The sequence below is a fragment of the Conger conger genome, chromosome 18, assembly GCF_963514075.1.
Source record: "Conger conger chromosome 18, fConCon1.1, whole genome shotgun sequence".
NCBI classification, from domain to species: domain Eukaryota; kingdom Metazoa; phylum Chordata; class Actinopteri; order Anguilliformes; family Congridae; genus Conger; species Conger conger.
In genome coordinates this window covers 3,740,064-3,762,500 of record NC_083777.1, presented here as the reverse complement: position 1 = coordinate 3,762,500, position 22,437 = coordinate 3,740,064, and the positions used below count along the sequence as shown (strand labels likewise).

The 22,437-nt window shown below is 47.7% G+C and overlaps 2 protein-coding genes across 4 annotated transcripts in view; one reads left to right on the top strand and one right to left on the bottom strand.

The window, feature by feature from the left end:
- The window catches only part of heatr5b (HEAT repeat containing 5B), a 39,320-nt gene extending 24,429 nt beyond the window's left edge, over positions 1-14,891 (bottom strand). The window contains exons 1-16 of one of the 3 annotated variants that reach the window (XM_061227749.1): positions 14,620-14,891; positions 12,199-12,394; positions 11,040-11,251; positions 10,688-10,796; positions 9,965-10,114; positions 9,639-9,810; positions 9,181-9,338; positions 7,715-8,015; positions 4,997-5,152; positions 3,656-3,906; positions 3,242-3,353; positions 2,965-3,117; positions 2,378-2,477; positions 2,056-2,165; positions 882-1,045; positions 345-520 (exon numbers count right to left, since the gene is read on the bottom strand). In XM_061227749.1, coding sequence (XP_061083733.1) covers positions 345-520; positions 882-1,045; positions 2,056-2,165; positions 2,378-2,477; positions 2,965-3,117; positions 3,242-3,353; positions 3,656-3,906; positions 4,997-5,152; positions 7,715-8,015; positions 9,181-9,338; positions 9,639-9,810; positions 9,965-10,114; positions 10,688-10,796; positions 11,040-11,251; positions 12,199-12,324 — 2,450 coding nt within the window. In that variant the 5' untranslated portion in view covers positions 12,325-12,394; positions 14,620-14,891. The remainder of the gene's footprint in view (positions 1-344; positions 521-881; positions 1,046-2,055; positions 2,166-2,377; positions 2,478-2,964; positions 3,118-3,241; positions 3,354-3,655; positions 3,907-4,996; positions 5,153-7,714; positions 8,016-9,180; positions 9,339-9,638; positions 9,811-9,964; positions 10,115-10,687; positions 10,797-11,039; positions 11,252-12,198; positions 12,395-14,619) is intronic. The other 2 variants (XM_061227752.1, XM_061227750.1) reach the window with 2 other exon arrangements.
- On the top strand, positions 14,723-22,335 carry gpatch11 (G patch domain containing 11). The gene is made up of 8 exons (XM_061227753.1): positions 14,723-15,134; positions 15,623-15,849; positions 16,015-16,056; positions 16,424-16,544; positions 17,561-17,651; positions 18,597-18,725; positions 19,931-20,012; positions 21,955-22,335. The coding sequence occupies exons 1-8, from the start codon at positions 15,085-15,087 to the stop codon at positions 22,008-22,010; spliced, it is 798 nt and encodes a 265-aa protein (XP_061083737.1). The 5' UTR covers positions 14,723-15,084; the 3' UTR covers positions 22,011-22,335.
- The last annotated feature ends 102 nt before the right edge of the window (positions 22,336-22,437 follow it).

Below are 22,437 nucleotides of genomic sequence, written 5' to 3'. Positions count from 1 at the left end.
ACACACACTCACACACTCTCACACACTCTCACACACTCTCACACACACTCTCACACACTCTCACTCACACACACACTCTCACACACACTCTCACACGCACTCTCACACGCACTCTCACACGCACTCTCACACGCACTCTCACTCTCTCACACACTCTCACACTCACACTCACACTCACACTCACACTCACACTCACACTCACACACACACTCACACACTCACACACTCACACACTCACACACTCACACACTCTCACTCTCTCACTCTCTCACTCTCTCACTCTCTCACACACTCACTCACACACACACACACACACACACACACACACACACACACACACACACCTGTGTTTGAAGGACACGTGGGGGAAGACCACGCCGAACAGCGCCACGGAGGCGTCGATGACGGACACGCCGAGCGGCAGGGGTCCGGGGATGGCCTCTCCCACGGGGATGCGCAGGTAGATGGAGGAGGGGTCGTGCTCCAGCGCCCCGCTGCCGGACGCACTGTTGGGCTGCAGCTGCAGGGCACACGGCAACCGTTACCGGGCAAGTAGTACTTGAAATACATTTAAAAGCAAGTACTTTTGTTCTTTTACTCCGGTAGAATCTTATATAAAGTATGCATACTCTTACTTAAGTACAGGATTTATGTACCTAGTCCACCATTGTGCTTGTGTTAAAGGGTCTACAGTTACCTGAGCCTAACCCTAACCCTCCCTCAGTCACCTGACCGCAACCCCACCCCTCCCTTAATCACCGGACCATAACCCCGCCCTCCCTCAGTCACCTGACCATAACCCCGCCCCTCCCTTAATCACCGGAACATAACCCCGCCCTCCCTCAGTCACCTGACCATAACCCTGCCCCTCCCTTAGTCACCTGATCCTCGATGGACTTGTGGTCCGTCTCCTGCAGCCAGGAGCCCATGAGCACGCTGTCGTCATAGTGACAGAGCGAGCGGAGTAGCGAGGTGGTGGTGTTGGCCGAGTTGTCCGTCAGGGTGAACTCCGCCACCAGCTCCCTCAGCAGCGCGTTGAAGCTCCCTGAAGGAGGAGGAGCACACATTCACACGCTACCCCAAAAACAGGGCTATAACACACCACATTCACACACTGCCCCAAAAACAGGGCTAGAACACACCACATTCACACACTGCCCCAAAAACAGGGCTATACCACACCACATTCACACACTGCCCCAAAAACAGGGCTATAACACACCACATTCACACACTGCCCCAAAAACAGGGCTATAACACACCACATTCACACACTGCCCCAAAAACAGGGCTATAACACACCACATTCACACACTGCCCCAAAAACAGGGCTATAACACACCACATTCACACACTGCCCCAAAAACAGGGCTATAACACACCACATTCACACACTGCCCCAAAAACAGGGCTATAACACACCACATTCACACACTGCCCCAAAAACAGGGCTATAACACACCACATTCACACACTGCCCCAAAAACAGGGCTATAACACACCACATTCACACACTGCCCCAAAAACAGGGCTATAACACACCACATTCACACACTGCCCCAAAAACAGGGCTATACCACACCACATTCACACACTGCCCCAAAAACAGGGCTATAACACACCACATTCACACACTGCCCCAAAAACAGGGCTATAACACACCACATTCACACACTGCCCCAAAAACAGGGCTTCAACACCACACAGCACTGTCCCAGCTGTATCTGAAGGAGGATCACACATTCACACACTACCCCACAAACAGGGCTTCAACGCCTGGGCCAGCAGAGCAGTGTCCTGGGGGACAAGGGAGGGCACCTGGCCTTCTAACACCAAGGAGGCAGGTTCAATTCCCAGTGAGGCACTGCCATCATACCTAAAATGGCTGCCATGCATCTTCCTAATGGGTGCTAAACATTGTCGGTGGTTCAGAGCAAGCAATCATTCACATCATTACTACTGCTGTTTGGAAATAATAGCAGAAGGTGCATATTTTGTGTGGCTGTCACAGGCATCTTTGTAGGGCTTTGGGGGAGGAGGGTTGGGGTTTCTTACCTTCGTAGGTCTTGGGGGGCAGCAGGGCCAGGATGTCGTACAGTCGCAGGCGGACCATGGCTGCGCTGGCCTTCAGGTGGGCGCCGTGCACCTTGATCACCGCGGGAACGCTGCGGACCCAACGGCACGGCGGTTAGGGACACGAGAGGCCGGCGACGCAGCCGTGTTCACAACACCTGCTGATCTAGGATCAGTACTCCCTGGTTCATAACCTTACGCGTTATGAGCCAAAAGGCTGAACTGACCTCAGATCAGTACTCCTGCTTTATGGAAATCGGCCAGTGTAGTCCAGCGCCGAGCATGATGGGACTGTTTTACTCACTGTGACATCATGGTCATGGCGCACTCGATGGGGGTCATCAGCCTGCGGATTACGTCCTCGGTGAGGAGCTCAGGGCAGTGCGCCACGAAGCTGCGCATGGCTGCAGGGGGAGAGAGAGGGCCTCAGCAGGGTCCCCTACGGCCCCCAAACCTCCCTAAAGAGTGTGAGGTTAACCCAGCCTACAGCTGCCTTAGCAGGGTCCCCTACGGCCCCCAAGCCTCCCTAAAGAGTGTGAGGTTAACCCAGCCCACAGCTGCTTTAACAGGGTCCCCACACCTCCCTAAAGAGTGTGAGGTTAACCCAGCCTACAGCTGCCTCAGCAGGGTCCCCTACGGCCCCCAAGCCTCCCTAAAGAGTGTGAGGTTAACCCAGCCCACAGCTGCTTTAACAGGGTCCCCAAACCTCCCCTAAAGACTGTGTGTGGTTCACCCAACACACAGCTGCCTCAGTATTGGCCTTTTGGCCGTCGTTCTTTCCCCAACCTCTAGAGTTTTCTCCATTAGCACCCGACAGAGAACAGCCGACCTGTCCGAGCCCAAACCCCGCAGGGTGCAGCGATCCCCAGGGAGAGAGGGACAGGGCCTTACCGCAGAGGGCCCCAGCGCGCCCCTCCAGGGTCACCTGCCAGGTGAAGGAGTCCCCGCGGGCCTTCTCCGCCTCCAGCTCCTTCTGGGAGCGCGGGAACACGTTCCTCCAGAGCAGCAGCATCTTGGGGAGGTGGTAGCGGACCAGGGAGGGGCCTGGAGGGGGAGGAAGTTTGGACTGGGGTTATAGGGGTTGGGTCAGGGTTAGGGGAGGAGATGCGTCTAAATGCAGTGTTGTGACGCACTGCGTTCTGCGTGGAGAGGGAACACGCTCACGTACCCAGAGTCATGAGGGCTCCCAGGAGCAGCCAGCCCGCCTGCGTCCTCTGCAGGGAGAGGCGGCTGTTCTGGGCCGCCGTGCGGAGCAGGTCCTCCGCGATGCTCACCACCATCTGCAGAGCCAGGGACAGAGCTGAGCCCCACAACACGGGTCTACACACACACACACACACACACGCACGGACGCACACACACACACACACACGCACGGACACACACACACACCATGGATCTACGGTCATGACACAGCGCTGTGGGGGGGTACGGTCATGACACAGCGCTGTGGGGGGGGTACGGTCATGACACAGTGCTGTGGGGGGGTACGGTCATGACACAGCGCTGTGGGGGGGGTACGGTCATGACACAGTGCTGTGGGGGGGTACGGTCATGACACAGCGCTGTGGGGGGTACAGACCTTGCCCTTGGCGTGGGGGATTCCCAGGGGGCACTGGTGCACGCCCCCCAGCAGGGCTGCCATGGCGAAGCTGTAGCCGCTCACGGCCTCGGGCGAGCTCTTCAGGTTGTTGATGCGCTCGGCGCAGCGGTCCAGCAGCGGGGTGAGCTGATAGGGCAGCGCCACGGCAACGCAGCGCAGGCACCAGGCTGCCGCCAGCCGCGCAGCCATGCTGGGGTGCAGCAGCACCGACGTCACCGTCTCCAGCAGGCCTACGGGGGCAAAGGGCAAAGGTCAAAGGGGAGCCAGCAAAATGACCAGGACTCTCTTCTTAACCAGTGTCATTGAGCAGCAGGTGGGGCTCGGTCATCTTACTGAAAGAAGGTCCGTGTATGAACGGTGTATGTAGTACCTATAGGGGGCTCCTGTATGGGGGGGGTGTAGTACCTATAGATGGCTCCTGTATGAGGGGGTGCAGTACCTATAGAGGCTCCAGTATGAGGGGGTGCAGTACCTATAGAGGCTCCTGTATGAGGGTGTGCAGTACCTATAGGGGGCTCCTGTATGAGGAGGTGCAGTACCTATAGAGGCTCCTATATGAGGGGGTGTAGTACCTATAGAGGGCTCCTCCATGATGGTGTGCAGTACCTATAGGGGGCTCCTGTATGAGGGGGTGCAGTACCTATAGAGGCTCCTGTATGAGGGGGTGCAGTACCTATAGAGGCTCCTGTATGGGGGTGTGCAGTACCTATAGATGGCTCCTGTATGAGGGTGTGCAGTACCTATAGAGGGCTCCTGTATGAGGGGGTGTAGTACCTATAGAGGGCTCCTGTATGAGGGTGTGCAGTACCTATAAGGGGCTCCTGTATAGGGGGGTGCAGTACCTATAGAGGCTCCTGTATGAGGGTGTGTGTAGTACCTATAGGGGGCTCCTGTATGAGGGGGTGTAGTACCTATAGAGGGCTCCTGTATAGGGGGGTGCAGTACCTATAGAGGCTCCTGTATGAGGGTGTGTGTAGTACCTATAGGGGGCTCCTGTATGAGGGGGTGTAGTACCTATAGATGGCTCCTGTATGGGGGTGTGCAGTACCTATAGATGGCTCATGTATGGGGGGGTGTAGTACCTATAGATGGCTCCTGTATGAGGGGGTGTAGTACCTATAGAAGGCTCCTGTATGGGGGTGTGTAGTACCTATAGAGAGCTCCTGTATGGGGGTGTGTAGTACCTATAGAGAGCTCCTGTATGGGGGTGTGTAGTACCTATAGAGGGCTCCTGTATGGGGGTGTGTAGTACCTATAGAGAGCTCCTGTATGGGGGTGTGTAGTACCTATAGAGAGCTCCTGTATGGGGGTGTGCAGTACCTATCGATGGCTCCTGAATGAGGGGTGATGCGGTGGCACTCAGGCTCTGCACTAGGCTGCCCAGCTCCTTCAGGGCGCACACCATCACGTGCTGACTGGCCGAAACATCGGCCCCGCCCGCCCTGTTCTCCCCGCTGGGGTCGTTCACCACCGCCTCTGCCGGGGTGAGAGAGGGGACGGGACGGGGGCCTTTCAGCAATCACATCCCCCAAATCCACCTCCACATCATTACATACAGGCACGGACCTCAACAGCCGTACCAACAATGAACCCTTCACACATACGATGCGTGTCCCAGGTTACTGTGTAACACAATCATTACCATAGGTATGTTTACAGCATATTTACATTCGTACAAGGTGAACACTGGCATGCAACATATTACTGTAAATACTAGCAAATATCTATACACAATATGGTTATGCACAAATGCTTACAAATAGCAGTAATTGGGGTTTAACCAGGAAAGGAGAAGACATTCATTCTCAGTACATATCAAAATCAGTTTGGAAATTTGGTTGGCTTCCATGAGATAACCATGATTTCCCCCCCAAATTCTAAATTCAGATTCCCATCTGTTATCTCTGACTTAAGATCCCCATTCAAACCCCTACTACTGCTACAGCACTCGCTGTCAGGGCTCAGTGACCCATGCAGTGGTACCAGCAGCCACCAGAGGGGGCAGCACTGAGCAGCGTGCCACAGATGGGTGACTGGCGCACAGACCTGGCTCTGAAGCTTTCCACAGAGGCAGGAACCGCCATTAAAACAGGAGTGTGTCTCAGGGTGAGTAACGGACCAAGATTACTTGTGAAATACTAAAAACAGGGTGGGCAGAAGGGTTCACAAGGCCATCCTGTCCAGTAGGAGCTTGCAGTTACTTGAAAAGACCACGGCAAATCAGCTTGGGCACAGCAGAGGTGGGATTTGCTCCACACAACTGCATTATAATTTCATACCATCAGAACAGGGCCAATAAATTATCTTTTGAACAAAGGCGATGACGCATAAACAGTAGTCAGCCTCAAGTTTCCCAACTGCCACTTTCAAAACCAGAATTCTTGCAAGCTCTCGACACACTCGATGTGTTCAAAACTTCAGAGCCCTTCTGTAAAATATCAAGAGACCATTGAGCTAATTACAGAGAGATGCTTCCCCCAAGGAAATCGTTTTTAAGAGAGAGAGAGAGGGAAAGAGAAGGAGAGAGTGCAAGAGAGAGAGTGAATTTTTGGGAGAAGTCAGAACTCCTGAAGTAGAAAATTCCCCCAGTGGTTTCAAAGCAAATCACAGAGTAAGAATATTGAGGTTTGAAAATAAGAAGAAATGACTTGTGAAAATAATAATGGTAACATAAAAGGGTGAAAACAGTGTGTGAAGAATGGAATCGGCCATGGAAAGGTTTTTTTTGACATCTGAATATTTTATTGAAATAGCTACATTTTGAATGTGAGTATTTAATGAAATGTGAATAAAGGGCTAAAGTTCAATCGATTTTTGTTTAAGTTGAACAGGTTTCTCATTAGCCAGATATCTGTGTCAGCTGATGCGTGGAAAAAGTGCAGATTTGGTTCGAATTGTTCGAAATGAAAAACAATATGGGCTTGCTTCTATTGAGTTATGTTTAGTTACGAAGAGCGGGAGCTTTTCGGCATGCAAATACAAAATGAATCTGAATGGAAAATGAATGCAGATATAAGAGGGAAGTCTAGACTTGGGTTAGTGGATTAATAGTCAGCGACCATATAAAACACTTTGCTTTGCTCATGGACTATTGCAGAGTCACAAAGTCACTTTTCCATGGAAAAAAGGCTGATATATGGTAAATGGTTGGCATTTATATAGCACCTTTATCCAAAGCGCTGTACAATTAATGCTTCTCATTCACCTATTCATACACACACTCACACACCAACGGCGATTGGCTGCCATGCATGGCACCGACCAGCTCGTCAGGAGCATTTGGGGGTTAGGTGTCTTGCTCAGGGACACTTCGACACAGCCCGGGCGGGGGATCGAACCGGCAACCCTCCGACTGCCAGACGACTGCTCTTACTGCCTGAGCCATGTCGCCTCTTCATATATACAGCTAATACATGAGCAGGCTAATATATTAGCGGAAGCTTTCACAGGTCATAGAACCAGATCCGCCGTGATGCTAAGTGCAAGTTAACGACCAGGGGTTAAGTCTGCTGTTTTAATCAGAATGTAAAGAAACATAAAACACAATCAAGAGATGTTCAGTGGTACTAAAGGTCCAAATTCAAACTTATGACCAACGTGAACCGCCATACATTAACTGAAAATCAAGAAATATAGATATTGTAGAATATTGCCAAGGAACTGACAATTCTACTTGATTTATGACAAAAGAATTATAATACACAACTCGACCTATTTCTGTTCACGGTCCACGTTTGCCGAGTGTGAGAACAAAAAGACAGGTTCTAGTCCTTTCCTTTCCTCATAAGATGAAGCAGGAAAGCCTACTCATGATTTCACTAAGACTTCAGGCCTTTACTTCAGTCAATGAAATTAAAGAAGGTGATGAGGTGACAGAGACCAACTGAAAGAAGGTTGAGAAAAGTAAAAGCTAAACGCGCTAAAGCATTACACAGAGGTGAAGACACACGGGCAAAGCCAAGCGGAAAAGCAACCGAATAAAAGCAAACGGCGTAAACTCAAATAAAAGGAAAATAAAAAATAAAAATGAGTACTTACTCTGTAATGCTCTGAACCTCGACACTTCCCCCCCATCAACCACCTCCTTACCGACAGCCCTCATCTGCTTGGCGATGGCCTGGCAGACCTCCTTGGCGGCCGCGATCTGGGCCTTCTCCCCCAGCAGGCCGCCCAGAGAGGCGCGCAGCATGAAGGAGACGCAGCGGCGGGAGTACACGGCCTCCACGTGCGTCTGCGTGGCCCGCGGGTGGGACACCAGCTCCAGCACGTGCGACAGGAAGGTGGCGAAGTTACGCTCCAGCCACTGCCCGCCCAGCGTGGTCACGAACACCACGTACGCCTGCCGAAAACACCACGCCGGCGCGTTCCTGTCACTGTTACCATTACATTACACTAGTACTACCATTACATTACATTACCATAACATAGTACACTAGTACTACCATTACATTACATTACATTACACTAGTACTACCATTACATTACATTACCATAACATAGTACACTAGTACTACCATTACATTACATTACATTACACTAGTACTACCATTACATTACATTACCATAACATAGTACACTAGTACTACCATTACATTACATTACCATAACATAGTACACTAGTACTACCATTACATTACATTACCATTACATTACACTAGTACTACCATTACATTACATTACCATAACATAGTACACTAGTACTACCATTACATTACATTACACAGTACACTGGTACTATTACATTACATTACACAACAGTACTGTGCAGAAGTCTTAGGCACCTGTATAACATTCTGTACAGATACAATTCTTTCAAAAATAATTCAATGAAAGGTCCTAAATAAATGTACCATACGTTTTACATTACATTTTTTGTAATTTGGCAGAATAGTTTTATCAAATCAAAATTAATTGTGACCAGCCTTCAGCGTTAAAACTGCATCACTTCTCTGAGAGTTCTATAAGACATTCAGCAGGGAGGTGAATTATCTTAGAACTATCTTAGAACGTAGATGAATCCGATGAGACAGACACACAAAAGCAGCAATAAAACCATATAAAGCCATTGTTAATCATATGAAGCCAGTGTTAATCATATGAAGCCAGTGTTAATCATATGAAGCCAGTGTTAATCATATAAAGCCAGTGTTAATCATATGAAGCCAGTGTTAATCATATGAAGCCAGTGTTAATCATATGAAGCCAGTGTTAATCATATGAAGCCAGTGTTAATCATATGAAGCCAGTGTTAATCATATGAAGCCTCATATGAAGCCAGTGTTAATCATATGAAGCCAGTGTTAATCATATAAAGCCTCATATGAAGCCAGTGTTAATCATATGAAGCCAGTGTTAATCATATGAAGCCAGTGTTAATCATATGAAGCCAGTGTTAATCATATGAAGCCAGTGTTAATCATATGAAGCCAGTGTTAATCATATAAAGCCAGTGTTAATCATATGAAGCCAGTGTAAATCGCGGCTGTGCTGATGCTGCCACTGACCTGCGTGACGCCCACCCGCACCTCCCGGCTGACGGAGCCGCCCCCCTTCAGCATCTCGCCCCCGCTGCGCAGGAAGCCAGACCCCCCCCGCAGGAAGCCTGTGGCCATGAGCTCCAGCACCTCCTCCAGCGTGGCCTTCTTCACGTTCTGCCGCATCACTGCAACACGCCACACAGGCACTGTGAGCCCCGGGGAGCAGCTGCACCAGGGGCCCCATCCGTACAGCAGGGGAACATGTTACTATGACATCACGGCACCATGGGCCCCATACAGCAGGGAAACATGTTACTGTGACATCACTGCACCAGGGGCCCCATCCTTACAGCAGTGAAGGATGTTACTGTGACCTCACTGCACCGGGGGCCCCAGTCACTCACTTCACTTCCTGGTGAGCAGCCACCCAGCAGCACCACTGCAGCAGAGCAGTTAATATCACCATGGCCACAGACGGCGCTCACCAGCGGCTTGTTTGGGCATCAGGGCGGTGGCCATCACGGTGCCCAGCAGCTGGGACACGGCCACCCGCACCCCGTAGTTGGAGCCCTCCAGGGCCTTGAAGCACAGGGTGGCCAGGTTCTCCAACTCTGTGGTCCACATGAAGACCGCCTCGTTCTGCAACTCCAGCAGGCACTGTGGGGGAGAGGCAGCCCAACGTTGCACCAGCGTTAGCCCAAGGTTACACCAGCGTTACCCCAACGTTATTTTACTAAAATGGGTGATCTAAAATAAGTCAGACCAAACTGTGGAATCCGGGTAAAGCGAGAGAGCTGCTGTTCATGGTTACCTTGGCGACCGCACATCTGACAGCCATGGACCGGTCGGTCAGTAAGGAGCGGGCGTTTTTGTAGATGTCCCGGTGGCAGGAGGCCGCGGCCCCCCCGAGCCCGCTCAGGACCTTCTGCAGGCTGAGGAGGATCTCCCCCCGGCCCTGGGACTGGGGCCAGCGAGGAGGAGGAGGAGGAGGAGGAGGAGGAATAATAAGCCATTAGTCCCTTCTCCTTGCCTCCAGACAGAAGAGAGAAACAAAAGCAGGTCTAACAACCAAAACTGAGCTACAGTGCACTAGTGCACAATGCAGTGGTCCTCGCTCCCGGTCCTGGAGAGGTGTGCTGGTTTTTCTTCTTGCCTTAATAGCAGCAACTGATTCAGATCCAAGAAACCATGTCAGGTGAGTTAATTGATCAATTAAAGCAGTAATTGACACAGTTATGTGCAACAACAAAAGCCAGCACACCCTGCGGCTCTCCAGGACCAGGAGTGAAGACCACTGGCAAAATGCAGAAAACAGGCAGTATTACAACGTGTTGTCAACCATTTCCTTGAACCAATCAAAAGTCGTCACACCCCACAACAACATCCGGATTGGTTCAGATCAGCGAGTCTCTCACAGCACGATAACGCCACCCATTTTGAAGTCAATGAAGCCTAATTTATGCCGAAGTGCTTTCATCACAGTTCTGTACCAGCATTCCGCACAGCCCGATGGCGTCACGCACAGCGAGGTTACCTCAGCGCTCTTCAGGGCCTTCAGGAGGTTGTTGATGGTTTCGGGGAAAGAGCTCCCCAGCATTCGGCCCATCTTCTCGTAGAAGGCCCCGACGCAGGCCACGGCGGCACTGTCAAAAGGGAGTGTCGAGTTACCGCATAGCAACATGCCGCTACGCTACCCGACTTCCACGGTCGGTCAATCACGGTTTCACAAGAAGCACAGAGATAAGCCTGCTAGTTACTAGCGGGAAGACCTTCCTCATATACATTTGCTCTGAAGAAGGACAGTCTGTACGAATATTTTGCTGAAGGTGTTTGTGAACAGGAAGGAATGAATAAAATGAATAGGAATGAATAAAAACCCAGCTCACAGTTTAGTGGGCAGATAGGTGGGGGTGTCATCCTTGCTCTTGATGATGTCGTTGCACTTGTCCAGGGTCTGGAAGACGGTGAAGGTGTCGCCGATGCTGTAGAGCGTGGCCAGGTTTTTGGCCAGGAGTTTACGGGTGGGGGGGCCGGGGGCGCTGCTGATCAGACCCGTCAACTGCTCCACCAGCTTCTTCTGCTTCTCCTTCACATCCACCTGCACACACACACACACACGGACACACGGACACACGGACACACACACACACGGACACACAGATGCACACACGCACACACGCACACACATGCACACACGCACACACGCACGCACGCACGCACACACACACACACACACACACACACACACACACACGGACACACGGACACGCACGCACGCACGGACACACAGACACACGCACACACACACAAACACAACACACATACACACACCTGTCAGACACCTGCACTCCAGCTTTATTTGCATTTACACTGAACCTGCGCTAGCCATCCAGCTTTAAAGCTTGTGACTTCAGTGATGAGAGAACAATGCAGAAAACTTTGTACAAGTAAAAAGGTCTTAATACAAGAAATAACAAATTTTCTCCCATACTAAAATATTAGATTACAGTAATTCAGCAGACTCTTTTATCCAAAGCCCTGAAGTAGGGGACAATCCCCCCGGAGCAATGTGGGGTTAAGGGCCCTACTCAAGGGCCCAACAGCTGCACAGATCTTATCGTGGCTACACCAGGGTTTGAACCACAAACCTTAGCTACTAAGCTACACACTGCCCAAATGTTTTTTTTTTTTTTATTGCACTTTACTTGTGCTACACTGTAATCTGCAACTGACGAACAACATAGACTTCTTTGCTGTGCTTTGAGCAGGAGAGGACAGTGAGCTTTGAGCAGGAGAGGACAGTGAGCTTTGAGCAGGAGAGGACAGTGAGCTTTGAGCAGGAGAGGACAGTGAGCTTTGAGCAGGAGAGGACAGTGAGCTTTGAGCAGGAGAGGACAGTGAGCTTTGAGCAGGAGAGGACAGTGAGCTTTGAGCAGGAGAGGACAGTGAGCTTTGAGCAGGAGAGGACAGTGAGAGGACAGTGAGAGGACAGTGAGACAGTGACTGAACCCAGGCCCACATCGCTCTCAGAGCTCAGGGGCCTACCTTATTCGCTGCAACCAGAACTTTGTCCAGAAAGCGGAGCCATTCGAAGATGAATACCGGCCTCTTGGCCTCGGTGATCTGGGCCAGGGCGTCCTCATTGAGCAGCAGACTGTGAGCCAGCTCCATCGGAAGACGCCGGAAGTAACCAGTAGCTCAAAATCAATTTTGGGTTCCCCTGCACAGGATGGCCTCACTTCTGAAACACAGCAAGACAGCTCTTAAGACACAGCAAGACAGCTCTTCAGACACAGCAAGACAGCGCTTCAGACACAACAAGACAGCGCTTCAGACACAGCAAGACAGCGCTCAGGGAGCCAGAGGGGCAGGAGGCTCGATGGATCGAAACGCTACAGGGCAATGACTTTGAGATCCGGCACTGAGAGGGCCGACTCCACGGCAACGCCGACGCCCTCTCTCGGTAACCCTGACGCCCTCTCTCGGTAACCCTGACGCCCTCTCTCGGTAACCCTGGAGGCCTGGGAGTGTCACTACTGCTGGCAACAAGAGGAGCGGAGCCAGGCGGCCCCCAGGGCGAGCCGACAATCCCGAGACGTGCCTGGGCCTCGCGGAGCGCAGCTGCGGCAGAAGGTTCAGGGAAGGTTCTACACGTGTAGTTTAGCTGAGCCGCCGAGCCACACGTGCACCACGGCGATGCCTGCACCTCCCAGAGGGGGACTGGCTGCACCTCCCAGAGGGGGACTGGCTGCACCTCCCAGAGGGGGACTGGCTGCACCTCCCAGAGGGGGACTGGCTGCACCTCCCAGAGGGGGACTGGCTGCACCTCCCAGAGGGGGACTGTCTGCACCTCCCAGAGGGGGACTGGCTGCACCTCCCAGAGGGGGACTGGCTGCACCTCCCAGAGGGGGACTGGCTGCACCTCCCAGAGGGGGACTGCCTGCACCTCCCAGAGGGGGACTGGCTGCCCCTCCCAGAGGGGGACTGGCTGGCCCCCTACCGCGGCTCGGGGGGTTGAGGCTCCCCTTTCCCTGGCCGAGGGCCCCAGGACACCCCCCTGACTCGCCCTGTGTGCCCAGCTCGCCCGTACGCCAAAGATAGCAGCGCCGGTTGTGTATTGCTGCATTAAAAAGGTTTGTGTTCTGTGCCACCGTGGGTGACATTGGGGGGTGACATTTCAGTGATTGCCACTGAAATGTGGCACAACAGAGTGTGAATTCCATGTTGTGAGTCCTAAAAGCCTCTCACGACAGAAAACCTGAGCAAAATCCACTCAATAATTGTTTTCCAGGCCCGTAATTAGTCCCTGTATTTGATTAATTTGACTTGCCGTTTTGAATATTGATTGCTTTCTCAGTATCTTCATTTGTGGTATGATTTTTTTGGCTTAAAATGATTCATTAGTCATTTCTGAATTTTAAACTGCAATATATGTCAATTGTAATGTAACGTGTATTGATTGTTGTGCTTTATGTGATTTTAAAAGGAAAATGTTTTTAATTGTAAACAACCAATAACTGCAGTAAATAAATATCAATAAAGCTTGACTGAGTTTGAACTTAACTCTACGTCAGTCCTTCGTCATGAAATATCGCCGCGTTACAATATCAGTACTGAAACGGAATGGCCCATAGCTTAATGTTGCAACGTAATGGTCGGAATAATGAAATCAAAACTATAGTCTAGAACACAGTTGGCTAGTTCGTTAACTTGCCCAACTCATCTCAATGGACCCGACCTTGGTTCACCCACTAAAACACAAACACAGATTTAAATGTCATTACGTCCAATAGAACTTGGATGCCAATTTGATATATTTAACAGATAACATGTCACGTTAACGTTAGAAGTGTCAACCAAGTTGTTATCAGCTAAGGACAATGACAATAAAGGCTGGGTCTTCCTCGGCTCAAATAACGTTAAAACATGTAACGTTAAAACGGTAATATCGGGAAAATCGAGTTTTAAACAAAATAGCTAGCCAAGGTTATGTATATACTGTAAAAGTTATCTAACGGTAGTGAAAGAACATCACTTGTTCTTCCTGTTAGTCTATGCAGAGCCAATCAGCTAACCAGCAATCAACCATTCGTGTTCATTCGAAGAAACGCAGATTACAATGTAATAATGAGACAACATTGTAAACATGATCCTTATCTACCCAGCTAACTAGAGAGGCCACCTTTAAAGCGTTAGCTAGGTAGCTGCTAAGTTACTACACATAAACAGCTCGTTTCCCCAGCTGTCAATCTAACTTAGGTCTAGCTACACAGCGATCAACCAGCTGGTAGCTAGCTAGCTAGTGAAATTAAGAAATTAGAGTGCATTCGAAGCTTTCTGTTAAGGAATTATGTATCTAGCTAACACACCCAAAACAAACACTTTACAAGAACCATGTTTCAAACAGATTCATAATTCGTTAAACAAGTGCAACCATTTAGAAGAACAAAAGGGGTATTTTCTTACCTGTTTTTCCACCACTCGACGTTAGCTTCCAGTTAGCAAGATTAGCTAGCTCAAACGTAAGTAACAATGAAATTATTCCGTCCAGAAACAGCCTGCATTTTGAGCAGCGAACGCTACATAAATGTAAGCGAATTGTGAACATCCGATCACCATCATCGAAAAGGAAAAAGACAGTATTTTCTCAGACCAATATTTCGTCTGATTAATAATGGTAGTCACTATGTTTGCATTAATGTTTTAAATTGCATGGAACGTTCGACTGTAGAACTCGAGTACTACCAGATTTTTTGAAAACCGAAGGACCAGAAGATGCTAGCTAGCTGTCTAGCATTTGCTGGGCATCACATCATATTACATCAGCGTAGGCAGCGTAACGCAAGCTAATGTAAACATAGTTTGGTATTGTTGGTGAGCTATAAATTGGCTGATATAACACTTGTTTAAGTCGCCATTGAAATCACTGAAATGGCAGGCGATGAAGATGATTATATGTCAGATGCCTTCCTCAAGCAGATGTAAGTTACCTTAAGCTTTTACCTAACACTAGCTAACAGTATAGCGATTATTACAATCACTTGTGTGGTGCGATATCGAGCTGTTATTGCATGCAATACATTGTGTGCTTTTTAAATAGTCAAATAGCTAGCTGGTTACAGTAACCAGTTAGTTATAATGGCGGTTAAAGTTATTTTGATTGTTGACTAAGTTTCTTGACTCAATAGCTAGTGGGTTGACAGGGTTATGGACGCTTTAACTTGCAAGTGCTTGCAACTTGCTAGCTAAGCAAGTCAAAATGAACCTGCTGAAGTAACTGTTCGCTATCTCTCTCGTTCTGAATTCTTTGTTTGCGGTTAGCTATTTGATGTTGGCTTGATTCTACCTTTATTCAGATAGGAATGTTCTCGACATGGGTGAACTTCATGGGTGAACTTATGAAGAAGCAGGTCTCCATCTCCGAGTTCCAGTCTCAGAATGTCTGTCTCTGTCTCTCCCATCCGTGCAGGGAAGAAGTGAGACCAGGCATGCCCATGGTGAAACGAGTGAAAGATGCAATAAAAAGGGAAGCCTCGCACAAGGAAAAAAATGAAAAGAACCGTCAGAAGACCTACAAGGAGCAGGAGCAGGAGAGTCGCGAGGCCGTGCTGCACAACAGCATCAGCAATGAAAATCGAGGCTTTGCGATGCTACAGAAAATGGGCTACAAAGCTGGCCAAGGGCTGGGAAAACATGGTCAGTATTTATGGTGAAATATAAATGTCACGACAGAGAAATGAACTGGTCAATATGGGGTGCATGCAAGATGCCACTCCCTCTGCTGGTATGGTGTTCATAATGCTTTAAAATGAATACATAGCAATTGAAAAAGCTGAGAAATATTGCACTGTTTCACTACAGGGGCAGGACGAGTTGAACCTATTCCACTGAATATCAAAACGGGTGAGTCCTGCCATTATTTATTTATTTATTTTTTGGTTTATTTAGCTTTTTCTGGCATAGGAACCACACAATGCAGCCCCTGCATATTCTGTGAACGTTAAGCATCGTTTAAAAGACTATAAGCTGTACTACAATAACAACGAAAAATTTCAACAATTTGACTTATCAGCTGAATTGTCAAGAATCATTCAATTGTTTTATATATGAGGCTAAATGGTATAATTTCACAATGAAGTGCACACAATTCATGTTTTGGAGTGTCATTTGATGTTTCAACTGTGCGACCACTTTAATGCTACTTGATCTTCTCACTTCGGCGAGAGAAGAGCCAATCCATTGAGGAGGTTTTTTTTCCCCCACCAATCAGATCGCGGTGGTATTGGAATAGAGGAAGTGAAGAAGCGGAAGGCGGAGGAGCGGCTGGAGCACTATCGACGCAAGGTGCAGGTGAAGCAGCACACCGAGAAGCAGTCCCTGGAGGACTACAGGTAAATCACACACACCATTCTCTAACTTCTAGCTCCTAGAACGAACATTTAACGGGTTATAATGTCCTTAAACATGGCAGACCTCGATTGGTTTCCAGGTCAGGAGCAAGGAAAATAAAAAAAGACGAATAGGCAATTGGAATGTTCCTTCAAGAAGCTAGTAGTCTGGAGCTACGAGGCTCCCGGAGATTTCTTGAGCAAGGAAACTTTGTGGAAGTATATATTTTTTTGGAATACGTGACATATAAATGATAGACCTGTGGATCACATCTGCCACACGTCAGCCATATCTGTAATTGACGCGGCTTCAAACTGACATTTGCCTAATTCATGTGTTCTCCATTCTCTGGCTTCACCTCCTTTTCTTGCTTCCTTTCCTTGCCTCCCCTCCCCCAATGGGTGGAGCTAGGAGCTAGGAGCAAGGAAAGGATCCAAGGAAAGGAAGGAGGAGGTGAACGATAAGCCATTGGAATAAGCCCACGGTTCCTAATGACATAAGATATGTGCACAATTGCTGAGTGGTGTAACCATGCGAGACCTAGTTCTCTATCAACGGGACATCATTGTCCTGTCAGAGTGATGCGTAGCCTACCGTGCTCTACGTCATCGGTAGTGTAGTGGACTCGGTGTGGAAAAACAAACCTTTGTTTGCTTTAAGGCAGGTGCTAACTCAAAGCTAGTTGTCATGTTGAATGTGTGCCTGCCTGAGTGTCTCTATACTCAGTGTAATGGAAGCATAGCGAATGTGCTCAGTGAAGTGCAGTGTGGTGTAGATATGGTGTAGATATGGTGTAGATGTGGTATAGATGTGGTGTAGATGTGTGGTGTAGATGTGGTGTAGATGTGATATAGATGTGGGGTATATGTGGGGTATATGTGTGGTGTATATGTGGTGTATATGTGCGGTATAGATGTGCGGTATAGATGTGGTGTAGATGTGTGCTGTAGATGTGGTGTATATGTGCGGTATAGATGTGTGGTATAGATGTGAGGCTGTCGGGTCGCCTCTTCCTCAGGGCGAGGATGAGGACGGAGAGGGAGGAGAGGCAGGCGGAAGGGGATCTCCGGAGGAGCCAGAGGGCTTGCGAGCAGCTGGACAGCCAGAAGGTGGGTGACCCCCAAACGGCAGCGGAGAAAAGCCCTCCTGAGTGGGGTACAACAGCAGTCACCCCCTCTGCATTACCTTAAAGATAATCTGAAACGAGTGCAGCACTAGCTCCTGTGATATGACGTGCACACGAGTGAAGCGGGTCTCTCGGGGGAAGTGTTGAAGGGCAGGGAGTCTATTTCGCTGGTGTCAAATGAGGAGGGGGATGTCTAATGAGGAATGCGTGCCGCTGTGTGAACAGGATGTTGATTGGAGGGGAAAATTGACAGGACAGACATTTCATCAACTTGCTTGCCCACTGGTACACGATGGCGTCAAATCTTGTGAAATCTCGTTTTCCAGGAAGTGGATGGATAAAAAAAACTTCAGTGTCAAAATACAGAAGTATTAAGATTTTGTAAATGTTTTTGGAATATATACTTTATGATGTGCTTATGGTTATGAGGAATTGGCAAAATTGAAGAAAAAGTTCATTTTGATTTCAACTTGTCTTTAAAGCATCTTTTCCATTTCCCTGACTCTCGTTCATTCGGTCACGGTTTGGTGTTGTGTCAGTTACTGTCTGTGTGTCAGTATGTCTCTTATGTGTGTGTGTTTTGTCTGGGTCTGGGTGTGGGGGTGGCGCTGCTACATGACTAACTGACTGTACTTTGGGACAGCACTGTTCCAGTCCATGCATGCTTTCCTGCAGTTATAAAGCTTTCGATACTAAAACCAGGAGGAAAACGCAGTTATAAAGCTTTCGATACTAAAACCAGGAGGAAAACGCTGATGCGTGTGGACCTTTAATATTCTTCAGTTCTTGGATTTGCTTCATTATCATGTCCACCATATGGTTCCTTCTTATCACACGCTATCCCTCTGCATGGCGATGGAGGAGATCTGGACGTCGCAGTCATTGTTTGTGCTTATGCTGTTCGTCGTTGTGTGTGTTGTATGGCTAGTGCATCGGTGTCCCAAGGGAGAGCTGGTACTGGCCGGAGGCTAACCATGATAAAGAGGAAGAGGAAGAGGGCGACAGAGATCCTGAAGCCAAGCAAGAGAGCGAAGACAATGAGGAAGAGGAGCTGAGTGTAAGCACTCTTTTATTCTTTATTACATTACATTACATTGCATTAATGGCATTTGCCAGACGCTCCTATCCAGAGCGACCAACAACAAAGTGAAAAATGCATACCCGTGACCAGGGATCAGTGCACTGAAAGACCCTAGAGGGAAGTACAATTTAAACTGCTAATAGTACCACAAAGATAAGGACTAAGGCCTATTTGATCATCAGATTTTTAAATTTTTATTATTAAATAGTAATACCGCAACACACAAATGTATGAATGAACTGCTTACCTAGCCAAACAAAAGTAGCAAAAACTAGCTAATGACACAGGTAAATAACACAGGTCAAGACAATAGTTACGGTTTACTGGGAGGTAGGGAGGGACGGGGTGTTCGTTCCACCACTGTGGAGCCAGAACAGATAGTAGTCGTGAGCGTGAGGTGGAAGTGCGGAGAGGGGGAGGCGCATGGAGTGATTCACTGATGGAGAGGAGCGTGGTCTCTGTCGAGTGGCCAGGTCTGAAGCCAGACTGATGGGGGTCTAGCAGGTTGTTCTTAGAAAAGAAAGAAGAAAGTTCATTAGAAGCTGCTCCTTTGATTGTTTTAGATAGAAAAGGAAGAAGAGATACCGGGCGGTAGTTCTGGATGATGGAGGGATCCAGGGTAGGCTTTTTTTTTAGGAGCGGGGTGATGTGGGCCCTCTTGGAGGATGATAGAAGCCAGAACAGCCAGAAGACTGGGAGGCATTCACAAGGGAGGTGACAAATGGGAGAATGTCAGGTGTGATAGTCTGGAGGAGAGAAGAGGGGATAGGGTCAAGTGCACAGGTTGTCGGGTGGTGGGAGAGCAGGAGTTTAGAAACATCAGAGTCTGTAAGGGGAGAGAAAGTTGAAAAGGAAGGGATGGGTCTAGAGGGGGGGAGGGGCACAGTGAGGGGGGCGGTGGTTGCAAAGCATCTGCGGATGTCTGTGATCTTCTCATTGAAAAAAAAATCTGCAAAGTCATCAGCAGCGAAGGAGGACTGAGGTGGAGGAGGAGGTGTGCTGAGGAGAGAGGAAAAAATAGAGAACAGTTTTGGAAGTGGAGTTTATTCTTTGTGAATATTTGGGCTAAAGGTACCTTCAATATTTGTCGTTTTGAGTCATACCTACTTTTTGAGTACCAGTTGACTACTTACTCTATCATATTGCATCAAACATTTAACATCTCATTCTTATTTTTCAAGTCTCTGGACAAGTTGCAGATTTTGACATCGTACCTAAGAGGCGTGCATTTCTACTGCATATGGTGTGGGACCATGTACAATGGTAAGCACACCACCTTCTGTAATTCTGCCACTAAGGTATAATAAAGACACAATGAACAGGATACCACATAAGCAACACAAAGCTCCGAAGACTCTGCATTTGGCTGTTTTTATTTCTCAGGCTTTTCTCTTACTCGCTGCTGACATTTTGAATTATACTTGTTATTCTGCTGCCACAGATATATTAGGGTTGTGCGATATCATGTATATTTATCATCATCGAGATATGAGCGTGTGAGATTGCAACATTGCAAAAGACAGCTTGAACTGCGGCAAACAGAATTTATTTAAATTGATGTTCTGTTAAATTGATTGGCTGTTCATGAGTAATTTGTTCAATGAAAGCATGTTGGAAATAATGCATAAGTTTTATTCAGTGGACATAGGCTATTCATTGTCTGGTGTCTATGTTATCGCATATTGCAAATCTCCCTCATATCGCGCAGCCCTAATATACACAGTTCTGTGCAAACGTTTTAGGCAGGTGTGAAAAAATGCTGTAAAGTAAGAATGCTTTCACAAATAGAAATGAGAATAGTTTCTTTTTCTCAATAAACAAATTACAAAGTGAGTGTACAGAAGAAAAATCTAAATCAAATCACTATTTGGTGTGACCACCCTTTGCCTTCAAACCAGCATCAATTGTTCTAGGTACACTTGCACAAAGTCAGGGATTTTGTAGGCATATCGTCAGGTGTGTGATTAACCAATTCTACCAAACAGGAGCTGATGATCATCAATTTAATATGTAGGTTGAAACAGAAACAGCTGTGTAGGAGGGTTAAAACTGGGTGAGGAACAGCCAAACTCTGCTTCCAAGGTGAGGTTGCCGGACCGTAGATGCAGTGGTCAGCCAAGGAAACTTAGTGCAGCAGATGAAAGACACATCATGCTCACTTCCCTTCACAATTGGAAGATGTCCAGCAGTGCCATCAGCTCAGAATTAGCAGAAACCCAGGTACACCCATCTAATGTGCAGAGAAGTGTGGTCTTCATGGAAGAATTGCAGCCAAAAAGCCATACCTCCGACGTGGAAAGAAGGCCAAGCAACTCAACACTGGAACTGGGGTGCAGAAAAATGGCAACCGTTTCTCTGGACTGATGAGTCAAAATTTGAAATATTTGGCTGTAGCAGAAGGCAGTTTGTTCATCGAAGGACTGGAGAGCAGTACAAGAATGAGTGTCTGCAGGCAACAGTGAAGCATGGTGGAGGTTCCTTGCACGTTTTGGACTGCATTTCTGCAAATGGAGTTGGAGATTCGGTCAGAATTAATGGTCTCCTCAAAGCTGAGAAGTACAGGCAGATACTTATCCATCGTGCAATAACATCAGGGAGGCATCTCATTGGCCCCAAATTTATTCTGCAGCAGGACAACGACCCCAAACATACAGCCAATGTCCTTAAGAACTATCTTCAGCGTAAAGAAGAACAAGGAGTCCTGGAAGTGATGGTATGGCCCCCACAGAGCCCGGATCTTAAAATCATCAAGTCTGTCTGGGATTACATGAAGAAACAGCAGCATTTTAGGCTTCCTAAATCCATAGAAGAACTGTGGCTAGTCCTCCAACAACCTAGGAACAACCTATCTGCCGAAAAAAACAGTGTAAAAGTATGCCTACAATAATTGATGCTGCTTTGAAGGCAAAGGGTGGTCACCAAATATTGATTTGATTTCAAAAAAAATTCTGTTCATTCACTTCTTCTGTTCATGCATTTTGTTAATTGATAAAAATAAACTATTAACATTTCTATTTTTGAAAGCATTCTTATTTTACAGCATTTTTCACACCTGCGTAAAGCTTTTGCACAGTACTGTTTATATATATATATATATATATATATATATATATATATACATGCACCTTCTGTATGATTGTAACACATTTTGTGTATGATCTATAATGCTTAATTTGCTTAATGTTCTGCCTTGTCTGTCCTGCAGACGAAGAGGATTTGACATCAAACTGTCCAGGTGACACAGCCATGGACCATGACTGAATAGGCCAGTGTCCTGGAACCTCAGGAACGTCCCTGTCATTATGTTGCCAAGTGATTCGTTATGTTGCTAAGGGATCCTGAGTACCGACTGGTCTAAACTGAAACTGTTTCAATTGGCTCGTATCAGACACACTGTATATACCAACAATGTATTTCATAGTATTTTGTCGAATAGCTCTTCTGCTTTAGTAATGTTATTAAAAAGAATTAAATAGCTGTAGTCTAATTTGGTGTCTGCCTTGAATAGAAAACTAAAGTTAATGTATTAAGGGAGAATTGTTTTTGTAAATTAAAGGTTTTCTCCTAATGAATGTTTAATCTTCAATATGGATTTTTGTTAATCTTATTTTAGTTTCTTATTATACATATAATGTCTTGCTTCATGTTTTAGAGTGAAGAATACTAATTTGGGAATTAGAAAAGTCAA

Bases quoted from the DNA above. Each gene is read 5' to 3' on its own strand.
- gpatch11 (XM_061227753.1), top strand. From the start codon at position 15,085: ATGGCAGGCGATGAAGATGATTATATGTCAGATGCCTTCCTCAAGCAG. The intron at 15,850-16,014 runs GTCAGTATTTAT...GTTTCACTACAG, and splicing joins CCAAGGGCTGGGAAAACATG to GGGCAGGACGAGTTGAACCT. The intron at 18,726-19,930 runs GTAAGCACTCTT...TTATTTTTCAAG, and splicing joins ATGAGGAAGAGGAGCTGAGT to TCTCTGGACAAGTTGCAGAT.